Genomic DNA, 21,337 nt, shown 5'->3' with positions numbered 1-21,337 from the left:
TTTTATTTAATTAGTGTCTAGGGGTTGGCTGATAATTGAGGCATTCTTTGATCCTGAAGTACTTGTAATTAATGAGCAAATTATACAAGAACAGAGGACCAGAAGAAATGGAGAAATGAGAGAGCATGAGACTTATTATTATTATTATAATTATTATTATTATTTAGAGCTGAGGAGCTAAGCACTGTGAATTCAGAGTGGAGGTTCAATGTGTTCAATTAGTGGTTGAGGTCTGAACTGACTTCAGGACTGAAGTCTATCACTCTGCAGTCTCAGAGCCTCTGGGCAGGTCATTAACTTCTCCAAGCCCCATTTGCATTTGCAAAATACAGGAGTTATTATATTTTTGTATGTGCCAGTACTGGGGTTTGAACTGGGAGCTTTGTACTATTGCTAATTTTTTTCTCTCAAAGCTGGTGCTGGTGGTTCATTCACATACTCCTACATACTCCTGAGGCTGAAATCTGGGGATCATAGTTTGAAGTCAGCCCAGGCTTTCTTCATGAAAGTCTTATGTCCAATTAACTATCCCTTGCCACCCCTCCTCCCCCCAATAAAAGCCAAAGGTGGAGCTGTGGTTCAAGTGGTAGACCAGCAAAAAGCTCAGGGTTATTCCTCAGACCATGAGTTCAAGCCCCAGGACTGGCATATGCACGCGCGTGCGCACGCATGCACGCACGCACGCGCACACACACACACACACACACACACACACACACACACACACACACAGGAGCACGCGCGCATACTGCCGCTCTAGCACTTGAGCCACATGTCCACTTCCAGCTTTTTTTTCTAGTTAATTGGGGATAAGAATCTTCCAGACCTTCCTGCCCAGTCTGGCTTTGAACAGTGGTCCTCAGAACAGCCTCCTGTGTAGCTAGGGTTAGATGTGTCAGCCATCAGCACCGGTCAAGAACTGCTTTTGCCCTCCAAATCTGTCACGGGGAGGCATGAGCTGATGTTTGTAACGCACTTGGAATGTTGACAGGTACAGAGAATACCACAGTCAGCTGCCTGTTCAGAAGGGGCAAAAAAAATCTTTGGTTAGCCGGGCACTGGTGGCTCACGCTGTAATCCTAGCTACTCAGGAGACTGCCATCTGAGGATCACTGAAGAACATGGTGACAACCACCAAGTGGGAACTAAGTGGGAACTTTAGCAGAGCCCTAGCAATGAGGGTGTAGGAGATGAGCACCAGAGGGAGCCATCACTGCAAAAGGGATGGCACCCAAGGTCGAGGAGAGACAATTAACAAGTCAGCTGTATTAGGGCAGACACCTCACAGAAGTGGTCCATGGTGTGATGCCCACCGAGGGGAAGCTGGGGGTGAATGTAGTTTGTAGCAGGGAATTGGCGAGGACACAGCTCCAGACACACATGCCCAGGGATGCATGATGAGACTGTATCTGAGAGGATGGCAGATTGCCACATAGATCAAAGCCCATCACGGCCATCACTGCCAACAGTGCACATTCACATCGATCAGTCCAAGGGAAGAGGTAGGCTGGGTGGTGCATCCCCAGGAGGAAATGGACTTCTCTGGGCCCTAGAGGTTGGACAGAAGCAGCTGACAGTAGTGCAGGTGATGCAGAGTCCAGTAGGACAAGTTGTCTAGGAAGACAGCTGGAGACTGGGCTCCATCATGAACAGAAGCATGGTGGAGCTGTTGCCAATGAGGGTGAGGATGTGGGAGACCAGGAGCACTGCAAAGATGGGGAGCTGCAGCCATGTCTGCTCTGAGAAGCCCAGAAGGACAAATGTGTTGGGGAAAGATTTTCTCTTTCCATGACCTTCTGCTTTACACACATATAAATATATGTGTATATGTATGTATACATATATGTGTAAGTACAAACATACATATACATATATTACCAAGGAAAGAGATAAGTAGAACTTTTCTATTTCCATAACTCTATGACAATGACCACAAGTTTCCCAATCTATTGATAGGATGATTCCCTAATAGAATTCTTAAATATTGGGTGATTCTCTGTCATACTAACCTATGCTCTGCTTTGAAGTAGGGATAAAGTTAGTGTTGGAATGTCCCAAACATAACGGGTAATCTCTATACATTCAGTCAACTCTAATAACTTTACAATATTATTCCCTCTTGTTCTCTCTGTCTTCTATGTCCTTCCTATCTTTAAAATCCCCCTCCTGCCACCATTTTTATCTTCCAGTCCAAACTGCTCTCATGTCACATAAATGCATCACACAGTCTTTTTCTCTAGCACATCACGTCCAGGAAAATTATTAAGGGAATTCATAACCAGTGTTGTTTTATTTTCTCAGTTCAGTTGGATTAAAGATGTAGGAGGCTCAAATAGCAGATTTTAGTTTGAGAATGCTCAAGTAGCTACATAGTTATGCAACTTTTTTCTTGTTGAAGAGGCCATCAAATGAGACTTAACTTAGAGCCTTGCAGTTTCACTCAGCTATTGTAATAAAATATACAGGACATAACATTGAGCAAAACATGTTTATGTGTAGAATATTTAAGTGTACAGATTAGTGGTATTGTGTATTTGTATTGTTCTCCATCACTACCATTCAACTCTAGAATCTATTTATCAGTCTAAGTAGTCCTAGTAAAATTACCTCCCTGTTCATTCATCCCTAACCCTAGATACTGTCATCCATCATTTCATTTTTAATCATCATTTTACTATATATGATTCAAACTAGTCTCTATACTTCAGAGAAATAGAATCACCCAATGTTTGTTATTTTTTTCTATTGGTTTCTTACATATAAATAAGATCCAGATTCATCTATGTTGTGAAATAGGTATATTTGTTCAGAGAACATAGGTAGATACATTTACACTAAATATTCCCCAGTCAATGGAAAGAAAAGCTTCTGTAGCAGGAAGCTTGAGTTACAGGAGAAAAAAGTTATCTCTGATCACAGAAGAGGAAAAGAATCCATTTATTTTTTATAATATTTTGAAAACATTAAACTTAGGGACAGTTTAAATCTATGGAGAAAATGTGTAAGACTGTTTGAGTTTCATATTACACAATTGTATGAATAATTGAAAAGGAAGAAAGCAGCTTAAAGAGACAAATTTGGGCTGGGAAGGTGGCTCGGTAGAGTGCTTGCCTTGCATGCATGAGGACTTGGCTTTGATTCCACAGCACCACATAAGCAGAAAAAAGCTGGAAGTGGCACGGTGGCTCAAGTGGGAGTGCTAGCCTTGAGCTGAAGAGCTGAGGGACAGCGCCCAGGCCCAGAGTTCAGGCCCCATGACAAAAAAAAAAAAAAAAAAAAAAAAAAAAAAGACAAATTTCAGGGGTTGTAGAAGAAAAATAGGAAAAAGAAAAAAGAAGAGCGAGAAAATTAGAAATGCAATAATTCCATAAAGAGTGACTTAAATCTATAAAAAATATATGGCCTATTAGAATTACATGTTCAGAATCACCTTAACTTTCAAATCTGTCACGATGATTACCTGAGGTGGGATAGAGGATTTTTGAGGTTGTCAAATCTCTGAAAACACTTTCTGCTTAACACCATGACTGCTTCCTTTGGTCTCTATTCCAGGTGGCTTATAACTGAAAATGCAAGAGTCCTGTGGTTTACTCAGTTGGCTCAGCAATGGTCTACATCGACACGTGGAACAGATAATGAATGAATGCTGGCTGCAGTAGGCCTGCCTTCTCCCTCCAAGAGGGCGCTCAGAAGGTTGGGTAAGGGACTGTCTGCCACATCTCGACTTGGACGGCCTACGAGGAGGCTTTGAGGCCAGCATGTCCTCCTGCAGGCCCAGCAGGAGTGGGCTGCTTGAGGACTCAGAGGGCATTTGGCTCTCCCATTGGGCAGGCAGCAGGCTGTCCTGAAAGTTCTAGAACTCTGACTTGGCAGCTGCTTCATGTGCACATTGAGAAAAGTTGACTGTTGCTGGGCCTGGGCCTCCTGAGAAGGGTCACTCCACACTGTTCAGAGGCCCTCATGTGGATGGAGCAGGAGGCCCCTCGTCAGTTCTCAGCCCTGTGGGAGGAGTCCCTAACCTTAGCATCCTGACACCCGGCCTCTTTCTTCTCTTTCCCCCTTGTGGTTTCGCCCCAGGCCTCTCTGAGAAGCAGGGTGTGGATACACAGCCTGTTCCACCCTCCCCCCTTTAAAGGGCCAGCCTGGGCTCGGTGGACATGGGCGAAATGCCATGACCAGCTTGAATAGCCTCTTCACGAACCTTCCTGAGTCACGTTCCCCACTGAGTTCACAAGAGACGTCTTGGCTCTTCCAAGCACAGGTGACCCAAGCGCTGGGATCCTGAGATCCAGCATCAGCAGCGTAGAGGCTCACCAGCTTCAGAACATCATACCTCTGTTTCTTGGCATAATTTCCCCTCTGGTCCCAGGAGGTGGAGAGCCGAGGCCGTGGATGCCAGACAGACGCAAGTGACCACCTGGCCATGGCTATGTCCTGTGAAGGGCCCTGCTTTCCATAAAACCCTTTGTGTGAAATTGGGGGAGGCACTGTGGTCTGGAGAGCGTGTGGAAAGAGTGGAACACTTGTGTGTTATTTCCCTAGTGTGGCTCTGACACACCACTGCAGACTGGGTGGTTTAGAGATCTGTGTTCACAGCTCTGAAGTCCAGCAGCATGGAATCAGTGTCTTCTGGGTCACATTCACTCAGGAGGTACAAGACACGGTGTGTTCTAGGTCTTCTCTCAGCTTCTGAGCCTGTGAGAGCAGGGTGACGTCTCTGCAGAGGATCATCCCTGGGTGCATTTCTGGGACCCAATTTCCCACTTTTAGCGGCACAGTAACAACAGGAACTGGAGTTGATCTCCTGCCAAGGCCTACTTCCATGTAAGGTCACATTCACAGGTACCAGGTGATGAGAGCGTCCATATATGAACTTTGGGAACACAACCCATTACAATGTTCCTGCCTCTGCCGGCAGCCTCTACCTCCATATTTGACCTCCCTATTGATGGGGCCCCCCATCTCCTTCCTGGCACCCGGCAGATCACTGCTGGCCGTGACTGCTGGGCCTGAGCTGACACTGTGAGAATTCACTGAGAGATGGTGTAGGGCGAAGGGTCTCCTAGACTGTGAAGGTCCCAGACTGTGTGAGCAAAACTAAACTGAGAAATTGATCCTTTACTAAAAACAAAGAGAGGCCATGAAGGGAGACCTTAAAGCATATTTCACATGGACTTCAGCCCTATCTCATACTCTGCCCAATTAGAACAGTGCCTGCTGTGCTGTGCATCCCACCCGGTGATCGATTGCCTCCTGCTTCAAGGGAGTCGATGCCTCGGTGTGCACATTGTGTATCCTCCTGTAGCTATCTTTGTAATAAATCTCCTGTAGCTATCTTTGTAACAGCCCCCAGCTTCAAGGATGCAGGGGCATAGGACATTATGTTTCCGGAATATACAAACCCCAAGAGTAAGAATATCCACTTGCTTTGTGTGGGGACCCCAAATTTGCTTGCCAATTCAAGCCAGAATGATAGGTTAGTTCAAACAGTTCCTAGGAGTCGGACTGTAACCCACCGGCCATGGACATAAACATGCAACCCTTATGTGGTGTTACAATCCCTGTTGGCCACCTGTGCGTGGCCAGGCTGGACCACGTGGATGTTGCCTTTAAAAACCCTAGCTTGTGGTTGTTCAGGGTCGCAGTTTCAGCTCCTGAGTCTGTGCTGTGTCCTGGGCAGAAGTAGCTGCAGCTACAGGCTAGCAGGAGGAGTGGAGCACCGCAGGGGTGGGGCAGGAGCAGGAAGTGAGCAGTCCAGGGGCAGGGCTTGTGGGAGGCCAAGGGTCCTGAGGACAGTGCACACACCTAGAGCACCACCTGGTGGGAAGCAGTGGTCACTGCACCTCTCTGGTCCTGAGATGAGGAGGATCATGTGCAGGCCTAGAGCACCATCTGGTGGGAAACATTGGTCACTGCATTCCCTGGACCAGAGAAGAAGAGGCCGGACGGTACACACACTTAGAGCACCATCTGGTGGGAATGAGCAGTCACTGCACCTCTCTAGTCCTGAGACGAGAAGGATCATGTACACAGCTAGAGCACCATCTGGTGGGAATCAGTGGTCACTGCACCCCCTGGTCCTGAGAAGAAGAGGACAATGCACACAGCTAGAGCACCATTTGGTGGGGATGAGTGGTCACTGCACCCTCTAGTCCTGAGACGACGAGGATCGTGTACACAGCTAGAGCACCATCTGGTGGGAATCAGCACTCACTGCACCCCTTGGTCTTGAGGAAAGGAGGACAGTGAGCATGCCTAGAGTACCCTCTGGTGGGAAACAGCCCTCATTGCAACCCCTGGTCCCGAGAAGAGGAGCCAGGTGCTCACCTGTCTTGCGTGCCCTCCGGTTGGAATCAGCCATCACTGCACCCTAGGTCCTGAGGAGAGGACAGTGTGCAAGCCTAGAGCACACTCTTGCGGGAATCAGTGCTCACTGCATCCTCTGGTTTTGTGGGCGGAGCAGAACAAGAAGTGAGAGGTGCAGGGTGGGGCTTGTGGAAGAGCAGAGCACAGGAGGGGTGGAGCAAGAGCGAGGAAGTGAGCAGTGCAGGGGTGGGCTTGTGGGAGGACCTTGGGTCCTGAGGAGGACAGTATGGACACCTAGAGCACCATCTGGTGGGAATCAGTGATCACTGCACCCCTGGCCGGGAGGAGAGGAGCACAGTGTGCATACCTAGAGCGCCCTCTGGCCAGAATCAGTGCTCACTGCACCCTCAGGTTTTGTGGGCGGAGCAGAGCACGAGAGAGGTGGGCAAGAGCCCAGAAGTGAGCGGCCCAGGGGCGGGGCTTGTGGACTGGCAGAGCACTAGAGGGGAGGGGCAAGAGCCTGGAAGTGAGGCAGAACTTGTGGAGGGTCAAAGCTTGAGAGGGATGGGGCAAGAGTGCAAAAGAGCAGATCAATGGGGGGGCTTGTGGAGGGGCAGAGCACGAGAAGGGAGGGGCAAGAGCTTGGAAGTGAGCGGTCCAAGGGCGGGGCTTGTGGAAGAGCAGAGCACAGGAGGGGTGTGGCAAGGGAGCAGAAGTGAGGGGTCCAGGGGAGGGGCTAGTGGGAGGCCCTGGGGTCCTAGGAGGATGGTGTACACACCTAGAGCACCATGTGGTGAGAATCAGTGGTCACTGCACCCCCTGGACCTGAGGAGGACAGTGCACACACCCAGAGCTCCCTCTGGTGGGAATTAGTGGTCACTGTACCCTCTGGTCCTGAGAAGGATGGTGCACACACCTAGAGCGCCCTCTGGTGGGAAGCAGCCTCACTGCACCCTCTGGTCCTGAGAAGGACAGTGCACACACCTAGAGCGCCCTCTGGTGGGAATCAGTGTTCACTGCACCCTCTGGTCCTGAGAAGGACAGTGCACACACCCAGAGCGCCCTCTGATGGGAATCAGTGTTCACTGCACCCTCTGGTCCTGAGAACAGTGCACACACCTAGAGCGCCCTCTGGTGGGAATTAGTGGTCACTGCACCCTCTGGTCCTGAGGACAGTGCACACACCCAGAGCGCCCTCTGGTGGGAATCAGTGTTCACTGCACCCTCTGGTCCTGGGAACAGTGCACACACCTAGAGCGCCCTCTGGTGGGAATCAGTGTTCACTGCACCCTCTGGTCCTGGGAACAGTGCACACACCTAGAGCGCCCTCTGGTGGGAATCAGTATTCACTGCACCCTAGTCCTGAGAAGGATGGTGCACACACCCAGAGCGCCCTCTGGTGGGAATCAGTGTTCACTGCACCCTCTGGTCCTGAGAAGGACGGTGCACACACCCAGAGCGCCCTCTGGTGGGAAGCAGCCTCACTGCACCCCACCCCCCTCACCCTGTCTTCAGGAGAAGATAACTATGAGCCTGCCTAGACACCTTCTGGGGGAATCAGCTCTCACTGCACCCTGGGTCCCGAGGAGAGCAGCAAGGAGCTCACCTGCCTAGTGCGCCCTCTGGTGGGAATCAGCCCTTAATGTACTCCAGGTCTTGAGAGGAGTAGGACAGTATGCAAGCCTAGAGCGCCCTCTGGTGGGAATCAGTGCTCACTGCACCCTCTAGTTTGTGGGAGGAGCAGAGCATGGAAGTGAACGGTCCAGAGGTGGGGCTTGTGGAGGGGCAGAGAGTGATAGGGGTGGGGCAAGAACGAGTCCAGAGGCAGGGCTTGTGGGGAGGCAGAGCACAGGAGGGGTGTGGCAAAGGAGAAGTGAGCGGGCCAGGGGCGGAGATTGTGGGAGGCCCCGGGGTCCTGAGGAGGACGGTGCACACAGCTAGAGTGCCCTCTGGTGGGAAGCAGTGGTCACTGCACCCCCTGGTGGTGAGGAGGACGGTGCACATACCTAGAGCGCCCTCTGGTGGGAAGCAGTGGTCACTGCACCCTCTGGTGGTGAGGAGGACGGTGCACATACCTAGAGCGCCCTCTGGTGGGAAGCAGTGGTCACTGCACCCCCTGGTGGTGAGGAGGATGGTGCACACACCTAGAGCGCCCTCTGGTGGGAAGCAGTGGTCAGTGCACCCCCTGGTGGTGAGGAGGACGGTGCACACAGCTAGAGCGCCCTCTGGTGGGAAGCAGCCCTCACTGCACCCAGTGTCCTCCATGGACAGTGCACCTGCCTAGAGCACCTTCTGCCTAGAGCAGGGAAGTGTGCAGCCCAGGGGCAGGGCTTGTGGAAGAGCAGAGCACAGGAGCATTTTGGGTACATGTTAGGGTGCATGTAAGGCTCACTTAGAGTACACGTTAGGGTACTTGTTAGGGTACATGTTAATGTTTACCACAAATTTTAGGGTTGAGGTACATAGGGTGTTAGAGTTAGGGTACATGCTGGCGTATGGATGTCAGTCAGGGTACATGTTAGGGTGTGAGTATGGGCCACAGTTAGGGTGTGTGATGGGATATATGTTAGGGAATATTTTAGGGTACATGTATGTGTCAGGACTAGGGCCTGGGTCAGGTTACACATTTGGAGTACACATAAGGTTACCTGTATGGTTTAGACAATGTATTAGAATTCAGAGTATTTATTAGGGGATGTGCTATGTTTAGGGTACATGTTAAGTTATAGTTTGTTAGGATACAAGTACAGTTTATAGAGTATGCGAATGGGTACTTGTTACCATATGGGTTCGTGTCCAGAGCATGTTTAGTGTATTACAGTATATTGGGAATCTGTTAGGTTTAACATACATGTTAAAGTAATGGCACATATTAGGGTATGTGTTTGAGTCCATGTTAGGGTATGTGTTAGAGTTAGGGTACTTGATAGGGGATTTGTTAGGGTTATGGTACATGTTAGAGTGTGTGTTAGGGCACATATTATGGTATGTATTAGAGTTAGCATACTTCACAGGGGATTCATTAGGGTGAAGGTTCATGTTAAGACTATAGCACATGTTAGGCTATATGTTAGGGAACATTGAGGGTACATGTTAGGGTGCATGTAAGGATACTTGTGTGGTTTACAGTACTTGTTAGGGGATGTTAAGGTGCATGTTAGGATACATGTTAGGGTTAAGGTACATGTTAGGATATGTTTGAGTCACGTGTTAGGGTACATTTATTTTTTAGAGTACGTGTCAAGGTATTTGGGGTATATGTAAAGGTCAGAGTTAGAGTATGTTAGGTACATTCAGGGTACGTGTAAGGTTACCTGTATGCTTTATAGAGTATGTGTTAGGGTATTTGTTAGAGTATGTGTGTCTAGAGTATGTTTAATGTGTTAGAGTACTATTGGGAAATCTGTTAGGGTTAAAAGACACGTTAAAGTCAGGGCACATATTAGGGTGTACGTTGGGTTACTTTTGGGTACAAGTTTGAGTGTATTTAAGGGTATTTGCATGGTTTTGAATAAGTGTTAGGGTCCTTGTTAGGGTATGAGTTAGTGTTTAGAGTACATGTTAGCAAACAGGGTATGTTTTGTGCACATGCTAGGGTACATGTATGACTTGAAGTACATGTTAGAGTACTTGTTAGGATACACGTAAATGTTTAGAGTGTGTGTTAGAGTACGTGTTTGGGTATGTGTTAAGGTTACAGTTATGGTTTGGGTTAGGCAACATGTTAGGAAGTATGTTGGGATAAGTTTAGGGTACTTGTTAGGGTATATGTAAGCTTTAGAGTACGTAATAATGGTTAGAGTCTGTGTTAACCAGTAGGGTACATGTTAGAGTATTTTTTAGGGTTTGGCTTAGGGTTAAGGTATGTATTACGGTATGTTTGGGGTACATGCTAGTTTACCTATAAGAGTACCTGCATGTATTAGAGTGCATGTAAGAGTTGTTGTTACCACACATTTTAGTGTTTAGAGTATATGTTATGGCATGTGTTTGAGTTAGGATGAAGTTTATGGTATATGTCAGGGTTTGTGTTAGAGTTCGGGTATTTTTAGGGTTAAGGTATATGCTATAGTGTATATTAGGGTTATAGTTTGGGTTAAGGGCAAGTGTTAGGGTATGTGTTAAGGTGAATTCGAGGTAGATCATAGGGTGTACATAAATATACCTGAATGGTTTACAGTACTTGTTAGGGTACTTGATAGAATGTGACACTGTTTACTATATTTGTTATGGTACTTATTAGGGTATGTGTTACAGTTTAGGGTTTTAGAGTAAAGGTATGTGTTAGGATAACTGATAGGGTACATGTTGGAGCATGTGCTAGGGTATGGGTTAGGGTTGTGGGTTAGGGTCAGAGTCAGGGTCATTGTCAGTGTTAGGATTATAGGTTAAAGTTATCGATCTGGTGAGGTTAGGGCTAGCATTTGGATTATGGAATAGATCAGGCTTAAGGTCAGGAAAGGGTGTAGGGAATATGGTAGACAAAGGGTGATGTTGGGATGCACTTGAGGAAATGTTAGAGTAAGGGTCCAGGAAAGGTTTAGGGTTAGGGAATGTGTGAGGAAGAACTCTGTGGGATGGGTTGGGGTTATGGATATGGTATGGATATGGAGTAGTCTTCAAAGTTGATTATGGAACAGGTGAGGATTAGTGAACTTGTTAGGGTTAGGATTGCAGAAAGTGTTAGTTATGCAGTTATGTATGGGTTGGGGTTAGTAGATGGCTTAGAATGAGACATAAGATTGGTGAGTAGCTTGGGGTACATATTAGGGTATGAGTTGTGTTAGGGCACATGCTAGAATGTGAGTAGGGTCAGAGTTAGGATGTATGGTGGGGTACATGTTAGGGAACACGTTAAGATAGTGTTTGGGTTTAAGGTGAATGTTAGGGTGTTAGGTTTTGGCATACATGTTAGAGCATGCATTGGGGTAGGTTTGGGGTACATGTTACAGGGCATGTAATGGTATTGCTACTATTTAGAGTACATGTTAGCGTAGGAAATGACAGGGTTAAGGTACCTGTTAGGGCTAAGGCATGTTAGAGTATTTGTTAGGGTGCATTTGGGGTACATGTTAGGGTGCATGTAAGGGTGGTTTTGAGTACTGTTAGGGTGCTTGTTAGGATACATGTTAATGTTGAAATAATATTTTGAGGTTAGAGCACATTTTAAGGTACATGATAAGATACGTGTTAGTTATGGTACATGTCAAGGTATGGGTTATGGTTAGGTTACAAATTAGGGGGTTAGTATGGGCCAGAGATAGGATATGTATATATGTTAGAGAACATGTCAGGATACATGTTAGGATCATGGCAAGTTATAGGCTACTATTATGCCATACATTTGGAGTACATGTTAGGCACATGTATCATTTAGAGTATGTGTTCATAGTTAGGCTACATATCAAGATATGTGCTAATGTTAATGGTTCATGTTAGGATACGTGATGGGGTATGTGTTAGGTTTAGGACATGTTTCAAGGTATAAGGTTTATGGTTTTGTTAAAGTTAACACATGTGTTAGGGAATATGTTAGATTACATTTGGGGTTAGAGTGCTTGTAAGGGTACCTGCATGGTTTTGAGTATGTTCTAGGGAACTAATTAGGATATGGGTTTAGATGATGTGTTAGGATTAGGGTACATGGGTAGGGTATGCGTTACAGTTAGGGCATGTATTAGGGTATTACTTAGGGTTGGAGTTTCAGTTAGTGTTAAGGTTCATTTGGGTACATATTAGGGTGCATGTGAGGGTATCTGTATGTGTAAGAGTACTTGTTATTGTATGTATTAGTGGTTAAGGTACACGTTAGTATACATGTTGGTGTTTGCCTTAGGGCATGTGTAAGGGTATTAAGGTTTGGGTTAGTTTTTGTGTTAAGTTATGAGTTAGGGTACATGTAAGGTTAACTATGGTTTACAGTACATTTTGTTAATATATCTTTTATGTATTGGGGTATGTGTTAGGATATGTGTCAGGGTATGTGTCAGGGTATGTGTTGGGGTACGTGTTAGGGTATATGTTAGAGTTATGATAATTGATAAGGGATTTGTTGGTGTTATGGTCTGGGTTAGGGCTAGAGCACACATTAGGGTATGTTACAGAATGTGTTAGTGTTAGGGTACTCAATTGGGGTAGGGTTAGGGTTACTGTTAGGGTTAGGGCACATGTTAGGATATGTGCTATGGTACATTGGGGGTTCCCATTGGGGTACCTGTGTAGATTAAAATATTTGTTAGGGCATATTAGGGTGTATATTAGGGTATATCTTAGGGTTAAGGAACATGTTAGGGTATGATGGAGGTACATGTTAGAGTACATGTATGGGCACATGTATTTATTAGAGTATGGGTTAGGATGCTTGTTAGAGCATGTGTTAGTGGCTAGGGTACATATTAGGGTATATGTTAAGGTCAGGATTAAGGTTTTGGTTAGAGTATGTTAGGGTACATTCAGGGTACATGTAAGGGTTACCTGTATGAGTTATAGAGTATATGTTAGGGTTCTTGTTACCATATGTGTTAGTGTCTAAAGCATGTTTAGTGTGTTAGAGTGAAAATACTATTGGGAAATCTGTTATGGTTAAGATACATGTTAAAGCTAGGACACATATGAGGGTGTATATTAGTTTACTCTGGGGTACATGTTATGGTGCATGTAAGAGTTCCTGTATGGTTTTGAGTATGTGCTAGAGTACTTGTTAGGATATGAATAAGTGTTTTGAGTACATACTAGGATACATGGTATGTTTGGCACATGTTAGGGTAAATATACTGGTACATGTATGGCTAATAGTACATGATAGAGTACTTGTTAGGAGACACATTAATGTGTTAGATTTAGGGAACATGTTTGGGCATGTCTCAGGGTTATGGTTATGATTTCGGTTAGGCAACATGTTAGGGTGTGTGTTGGCATAAGTTTTGGGTACTTGTTAGGGTATATGTAAGGTCTACAGTATATGTTAGGGTTAGGGTACATGTTATGTCTAGGGTAAATGTTATGATTTCGGTTAGGCAACATGTTAGGATGTGTGTTGGCATAAGTTTTGGGTACTTGTTAGAGTATATGTAAGGTCTACAGTATATGTTAGGGTTAGGGTACATGTTATGTCTAGGGTAAATGTTAGCGTATCTTTTAATTTTTATCTTTGGTTAGGGTATACATTAGAGTGTTTGGGGTACATGCTAGGGTATATGTAAGAGTAACTGTATGGTTACTGATACATGTTACTGTTTAGAGTGTATGTTATGGTATGTATTAGGGTAAGGTAAAATTTATAGTATGTGGCAGGGTTTGTGTTACAGTTAGGGTATGTGTTATGGTTTAGGGATGTGTTGTGGTATATATTAAGGGTACATGTTAGGGTATGCATTACGAAAGACGTTGGTGTTTGGGTGTGGTAAGGGTGCCTCAGCACTCAGGCCTGCCGTGGGGACACTCAGCCACCACAGGGACACTCAGCACTCAGGCCCACTGTGGGGACACTCAGCCACCACAGGGACACTCAGCACTTAGGCCCACTGTGGGGACACTAAGCCACCACAGGGACACTCAGCATGCAGGCTCACTGTGGGGACGCTCAGCACTCATCCACCACAGGGACACTCAGCACTCAGGCTCACTGTGGGGACACTCAGCAGTCAGACCCTCCATGGGGACACTTAGCACCTCCCCCCCACATACCCAGCAGCTGTCACCTGGGAGGAATCCTGGGCAGCCTGAGGCACAGGGTTGGGTCCCCAGCACATGCCACATGCCAGCCACCTGCTGTACCCACTCTCAGCCTCTGCTGCTCTTTGGGCAGACACTGACTCCAGACCTCAGGCTGCTGAAGATGACCCAGGAACATTAATGAAACCCCAGAAAGACCTTGACCTCCAGGAGACCCTGACCCCAGGCCTAGGAGACTCTGTCCCCCAGGAGACCCTGTCCTCTAGGAGACCCTGACCCCAGGAGACCTTGACCCTCAGGTCTAGGAGACCTGAACCCCAGGAGACCCTGTCCCCTAAGTCTAGGAGACATCTCTGCTGCCGCCTTTGATCTCAGCCCCTGCCCGGTCCCTTGTCTTCAAGTTCTGACCACCCCACGGCCACTCATCCCTGTCCCTAAATGCCCCTGGGCTCAGAGGAGGGGATCCTGCCCTCTTCTACCATCCCCTGTCCACCTGACCCCTATCTCCTGACCCCTCCTCCTGACCCCTCCTCCTGACCCCTCCACCTGAGCTCTCCTCCACCTGATCTCTCCTCCACCTAACCTCCCTCCACCTGACCCCCTCCACCTGAACCCTCCTCCATCTGACTCCTCCTCCATCTGACTCCTCCACCTGAGCCCTCCTCCATCTGATCCCTCCTCTACCTGATCCCTCCTCCACCTGAGCCCTCCTCCACCTGACCTCCCTCCATCTGATCCCTCCTCCACCTGACCTCCCTCCAACTGATCCCTCTACCTGATCCCTCCTCCACCTGACCTCCCTCCACCTGATCCCTCCTCCACCTGACCTCCCTCCACCTGATCCCTCCTCCACCTGACCTCCCTCCACCTGACCTCCCTCCACCTGATCCCTCCTTCACCTGATCCCTTCTCCACCTGACCTCCCTCCACCTGATCCCTCCTCCACTTGACCTCCCTCCACCTGACCTCCCTCCACCTGACCCTCCTCCACCTAACCTCCCTCCACCTGACCTCCCTCCAGCTGATCCCTCCTCCACCTGACCTCCCTCCACCTGACCCTCCTCCACCTAACCTCCCTCCACCTGACCTCCCTCCAGCTGATCCCTCCTCCACCTGACCTCCCTCCACCTGACCTCCCTCCACCTGACCCTCCTCCACCTGACCCTCCTCCACCTGACCTCCCTCCACCTGACCTCCCTCCACCTGACCTCCCTCCAGCTGATCCCTCCTCCACCTGATCCCTCCTCCACCTGACCCTCCTCCACCTGACCTCCCTCCACCTGACCTCCCTTAACCTGACACTCCTCCACCTGACCCTCCTCCACCTGACCCTCCTCCACCTAACCTCCCTCCACCTGATCCCTCCTCCACCTGACCCTCCTCCATCTGACCTCCCTCCACCTGATCCCTCCTCCACCTGACCCTCCTCCACCTGATCCCTCCTCCACCTGATCCTTCCTCCACCTGAGCCCTCCTCCTGACCCCAGTAACCCTCCCCTCACCCCTGCACAGACGCGGACTCCTCCCCCCCTCGCACGGGTGTGCTGAGTTCCAGTACGGGGTCGGATCACGCGGGTTCGGGACTTATTTGTGCTTTTCTTTTTTCCTGTAGGGTCTCGAAAGCAGGCGGTGCCGGCCTGTCCAGCGCTCCGCCCGTGGGCCCTGGCGCCTCTGACTTCCCGCCACTGCCGCTGCACTGCCCGGGCCACCGCGCCCGGGAACTCCTAGCCCCGCCCCTCTCCGCAAGCCCCTCCCCGCGGCCCCGCCCCTCAGCCCCTCCCCTCCCCGGCCCCGCCCCACAGGAAATCCAGGCCCTGCCCGCGTGCCACACCCTGCGCCTCCAAGCCTCACAAGCACAGCGGCCACCCAGAGGGGCCACCGAGAGGCTTGGCGGGAAATCCCGGCCCCGCCCACCACACCTGCACCTCCAAGCCTCACAAGCACCACCACCTTGGCGGGAAATCCCGGCCCCGCCCCGCAGCCCACCCTGCTGGCCCCGCCCACGGGCGCTGGCTGTAACCCCGCCTCCTCCCCCTCTGCCACTCCTCCTCCGAGATTGGCTGCGGACCCCGCGGCTGCGGACTCCCATGACCACCACCAGCGCACCCTGCAGCGCTGGCCCGCCACCATTGGTTGGCTGCCTGCTGCTGGGTCGCCTCTCGGCGCATGGTGGGCGGGGCCTCTGCGGGGACCAGGGCGGGGCCTGCGGGGCGGGGTCTTCCGGCTGTGCAGGGCCAGGGCGGGGCCGGAAGCAGGGCGGGGCCTGCTGGGCTTTGCCGGACCAGGCGGGGCCTGTGGGGAGTGGAGTGGAGCCAGGGGTGCTTTGCAGGGGCAGGGCGGGGCCTGTGGGGAGTGGAGTGGAGCCAGCGGCGCTTTGCAGGGGCAGGGGGGGCCGGGAGCAGGGCGGGGCCTGTGGGGAGTGGAGTGGAGCCAGCGGTGCTTTGCAGGAGCAGGGGGGGCTGGGAGCAGGGCGGGGCCTGTGGGGAGAGGGCGGAGCCAGCGGCGCTTTGCAGGAGCAGGGGGGGCTGGGAGCAGGGCGGGGCCTGTGGGGAGGGGGCGGAGCCAGCGGCGCTTTGCAGGAGCAGGGGGGGCGGGAGCAGGGCGGGGCCTGTGGGGAGGGGGCGGAGCCAGCGGCGCTTTGCAGGAGCAGGGGGGCTGGGAGCAGGGCGGGGCCTGTGGGGAGGGGGCGGAGCCAGCGGCGCTTTGCAGGAGCAGGGGGGGCGGGAGCAGGGCGGGGCCTGCGGGGCTCTGCCTGACAAGGCGGGGGCTGTGGGGAGCTGGACGGAGTCAGCGGCGCTTTGCAGGAGCAGGGCGGGGCCTGCGGGGCTCTGCCGGGCTAGGGCGGGGCCTGTGGGGAGCGGGGCGGAGCCTGCGGCGCTTTGCAGGAGCAGGGCGGGGCCTGTGGGGAGCAGGGCGGGGCCTGTGGGGAGCGGGGCGGAGCTTGTGCGGGAGGGGGGAGGGGCGGGACTAGAGAGAGGAAGTGAGTGGTCCAGGGGCGGGACTTCGGGGGACAGAGCATGGGAAGGGCAGAACTAGATTGGGAGTGAGCAGGATATGGGCGGGGCTTGTGGGGCAGAGCGCGTGAGGGGCGGGGCAGGAGAGAGGAAGTGAGCGGGGCGGGGGCGGGCCGGAGGGCTGGACTAGTCTGGTTCGGTTCTTTCGGAGGCCGCGGGCAGCTCCTTCCTCCGAGCGCGCGCGGGTGGCGTGCGGGCCTGCGGAGCTGTGGTCTTGTGGCGGGCTGGGCTTCCGACCCGGTCCTGTCAGGCGCCAGCGGCTTTTCTACGGGGGAAGCGCCTGGAAGAACGCGGGCTCTGCGCGGTCAGCTTGTCTGTGGAGAAGGCGGGACGCGGGGCCTGAGCGGACCGTGAGGCGGCTGCGGAGGACGAGCCGAGCTGAGCGGACCGTGAGGCGGCTGCGGGGGACGAGCGGAGCTGAGCGGACCGTGAGGCGGCTGCGGAGGACGAGCGGAGCTGAGCGCACCGTGAGGCGGCTGCGGGGGACGAGCGGCCTCCGGCCAGGTGCGGACGGGGCCCGGGGTGGTGCTGGTGGGGCACAGGGTGGAGCAGTGCGGCCTGCCTCTCCCGGTGTGTCATTTGTGCCCTTCCTGAGGTGACTTCGGTGCGTTTAGGCCCTGAGCCAGGCGTCCGGAGCTGTTTTCCATGATTTTCAGACTTTGATGCATGTTGTCTTCCTCTGACTATAGGCATTTTGAGAAGAAAACACGCAGAGTGTCAGGATAAAATGGGGAGATCCTGGAAGCTTGGAATCACGAATATAGGTTCATGGTGTATAGACTAATGTGGGATGGTCTGGACGGATCGGATCCCATCAGAACTTGCTCTTGCCGCTGGCATTTCTCGGAGTCTGCATCAAGTTTTCATCTATACTTTCATGTCTACACTTGGGCCTGGAGAACGAGGTGAAGCCTCTCCCTTCCTGCTTGGTAAGTTGATACCTGTCAGAACAAATTTGACCACATTAGGCTCATCCCAGGCCTGTATCCATGTCACCAAGTCTTTACTGAGCTTTCAGCTATGTCCTGCATAAGGTATGGTGGTTAGGGGGTGAGAGGATGTGTGACACGTTTGTTTTCATTACATACACCTTACAGACATTTTGTCAGGCATTCCAAGGTATTTCAATTTGCTTTGTTGAATTCTGGTGATACTATGTTCAGGGCTCTTCACAGGCTAGGGCAACACCTCAACACTAAGCTCTCCATTTTATGCATTAGAAGCCAGTCAGTTTCTGTAGACTGGAGTCATGTCCACATTCTGATAAGGATTTTTTGAGGGAAGCAGAAGGCATAACCTAGCCTTTTTCTTTTCCTTGTCAGACATACCAGGTCCCCCTTGTCTGTGACAGGGCTCCTGGATGCCTACCCTTTGTTGCTGGTTGCCTGCCTCTGCCTGTAGGCACTTTGAGGAGAAAATGTACTGAGTGTCAGGAGAAGCTGGGGAGAGTTCACACACTTTGAATTATGCATGTAGAATCTTGCTCTACAACTCAATGTATGCTTTGGCAGACTGAGACCCAACTTAGGTCTGCATCCTCATGTCTACCATGCTTTCATCTGTGCTTATGTTACCTGGAGAAGGGGTGAAGGCATTTGTGAGGAAGGGAGGCCTACTCCTTCCTGCTTGTAAGTTGTTACTTGTCAGAACAACTTTGATGACTCTAGGTCCCAACCCTGCCCTCTGTCCTATGCTGTGAGCTAATTCAAATCCATTCACAAAATTCACAAAGTGTGTACCTAACACATTCAGGAGCTTTGACCAACTTCCCAAAGCTATGAGAGGCATAAGGTTATGAAAGAATTGTTGAGGAATTTGTTATAGGTGTAGGGTTGTTGATGCTAAGGGCAGGGTTAAGTTTGGGTGTTTTAGGGCTACTCAGGGTGGAAGTTAGAATTAAATTTTTTGTTATGGATCACAACTAGGTTAGATCAGGTGCTGGGTTTTCAATTAGCCAAACAGAGCAGGTTTGTATGAATAGCTAAGTTAGTGTTAGGGTCAATGTTACCATATGATAATGGATTAGTTAGAGAATGGGTTAGGGATCTGGTGAAGTTAGGAGTTATGGAAGGGATTAACATTTGGATTATGGAATGGGTCAGGCTAAGGTTAGGTTTATAGAGTACATGTTTGGGTACTTATACATTTGGGGTATATGTAAGGTTACCTGTGTTGTACACACTTCAGGGTACATGTAATACTTGAAGTACATGTTAGAGTACTTGTAGGATACATGTAAGTGTTTAGAGCTTGTATTAGAGTATATGTTTGGATGTGTGTTAGGGTTACAGTTTTTTAGAGTGCTTGTTAGAGTACATGTTAGGGTATATGTTAAGGTCGGGGTTAGAGAATTCTAGGGTACATTCAGGGTACATGTAAGGTTACATGTATGGTTTACAGAGTATGTGTTAGGCTATTTTTAACCATATGTGTTAGGGTCTAGAGTATGTGTAATGTATTAGAGTGCTATTGTGAAATCTGTTAGGGTTAAAATACATGTTAAAGTTAGGTTCAGAGTTAGTTTGGGAACGTGCAAGGAAGAACTTTGTGGGATGGGTTAGGATATTGGATATGTTATGGAGCAGTCTTCAGAGTGGGTATTGAACAAGTGAGGATTAGGTAATTTGTTAGTAAAGGATTAATGTAGGTTTGGGGAGTTGTAGAAAGTGTTAGTCAAACAGTTATGGATTTGGGTTAGCAGCTGGTTTAGTGTGAGGCCATAAGATTGCTGAGTGGCTTAGGGTATGTCTTAGGGTATGAGTATGAGTGTGGGATAAGGCACATGTTAAGATGTGAGTATGGGTTCAGAGTTAGGGTGTATGGTGGGGTACACGTTAGGGAACAAGTTAAGATAGTGTTTGGGTTTAAGGTACATTAGGGTACATGTTAGGGCATGCATTTAGGGTAGGTTTGGAGTACATGTTAGGGTGTACACAAACTTTAATGGTTTAAAGTACATGTTAGGGTACTTGATTCTGTACATATTAGTGGTTAGGGTATACATTAGGGTACATGGTACAGTTATGGTAAGTGTTTGGTATTGTTAGGGTTAAGCTATGTGTTAGGGTTAGGTATGTGTAAGGGTACATGTAAGGATACATGTTAGGGTGCATGTAAGGATCACTTGGAGTATGTGTTAGGGTACTTGTTAGGATACATGTTAATGTTTACCATACATTTTATGATTGAGGCACATTTTAAGGTACATAAGGTGTTAGGGTACATGTTTGTGTGTGGATTTAGGTTAGGGCATATGTTAGGGTGTGAGTATGGGCCAGAGTTAGGGTGTATGATGGGGTATATGCTAGGGAACATTTTCGGTACATGTTAGGGTTAAGGTACATGTTAGGACTAGAGCCAGCACTAGGTCATGTGTCAGGTTATACATTTGTGGTACATGAAGGTTACCTGTATGGTTTAGACCATGTATTAGTGGTTAGGGTATTTATTAGGATATGTGTTTGAGTATGTGTTTGGGTTAGGACATGGATTAGGACATATATTAGGGTATTGGTTAAGGTTATGGTTTTGGTTATTTTTTGGGCACGTGTTAGGGTATGTGTTGGGTTACATTTCGAGTACATGTTAGGGTGCTTGTAAGGGTACCTAGGTAAAAGAGCACATGTTAGGGAACTATGATGTTTCAGGGCACAAGTCAATATTGTGTTAGGTTTACGACGTGTGTTAGGGTATTGCTTAGGGTTAGTGTTAGGGTACATTTGGGGTACATGTTAAGGTGCTTATAAGAGTACCTGTATGTGTTAGGGTACTTGTTACTGTGTGTGTTAGTGGTTGGGGCACATGTTAATATACATGTTAGGATTAGAGTATGTGTAAGGATAGTAAGGTTTGGGTTAGTTTTTTTGTGAAGGTATGAGTTAGGGTATATGTAAGGGTAACTACGGGTTAGAGTACATGTTAGGGTCCTTGTTACCATATTTATTAGTAGAGTATGGATTATATTTTGTTAGGGTATATTCAGGGTACACTTGCGGTTTATAGAGTACTTGTTACCATATGGGTTAGGGTCCAGAGCATGTTTAGTGCATTACAGTGCTATTGGGAAATCTGTTAGGTTTAATATACATGGTAAAGTAATGGCACACATTAGGCTATGTGTTTGGGTCCATGTTAGGGTATGTTTTAGAATTAGGGTACTTGATAGGGGATTTGTTAGGGTTACGGTACATGTTAGGGCACTTGTTAGAGTGTGTCTTAGGGCAGATACTATGGTATGTGTTAGGGGATCTTTTAGGGTTAGGGCACATGTTAGGCTGTGTTATGGAACATTGGGGATACATGTTAGGATGCAAAAAACCATACTTGTGTGGTTTACAGTACTT

General features: G+C 49.3%; 1 protein-coding gene across 7 annotated transcripts in view; it reads left to right on the top strand.

The window, feature by feature from the left end:
- The window catches only part of LOC138825131 (NACHT, LRR and PYD domains-containing protein 3-like), an 88,488-nt gene extending 83,172 nt beyond the window's left edge, over positions 1 to 5,316 (top strand). For all 7 annotated transcript variants that reach the window (XM_070019549.1, XM_070019546.1, XM_070019543.1 and 4 more), the window contains one exon: positions 3,553 to 5,316. In XM_070019549.1, coding sequence (XP_069875650.1) covers positions 3,553 to 3,643 — 91 coding nt within the window. In that variant the 3' untranslated portion in view covers positions 3,644 to 5,316. The remainder of the gene's footprint in view (positions 1 to 3,552) is intronic.
- The last annotated feature ends 16,021 nt before the right edge of the window (positions 5,317 to 21,337 follow it).

This window comes from Dipodomys merriami, unplaced genomic scaffold (genome assembly GCF_024711535.1).
Source record: "Dipodomys merriami isolate MVZ:Mamm:240054 unplaced genomic scaffold, mDipMer1.0.p SCAF_1349, whole genome shotgun sequence".
Lineage (NCBI taxonomy): Eukaryota > Metazoa > Chordata > Mammalia > Rodentia > Heteromyidae > Dipodomys > Dipodomys merriami.
This window is presented reverse-complemented; position numbering and strand designations above follow the sequence as displayed.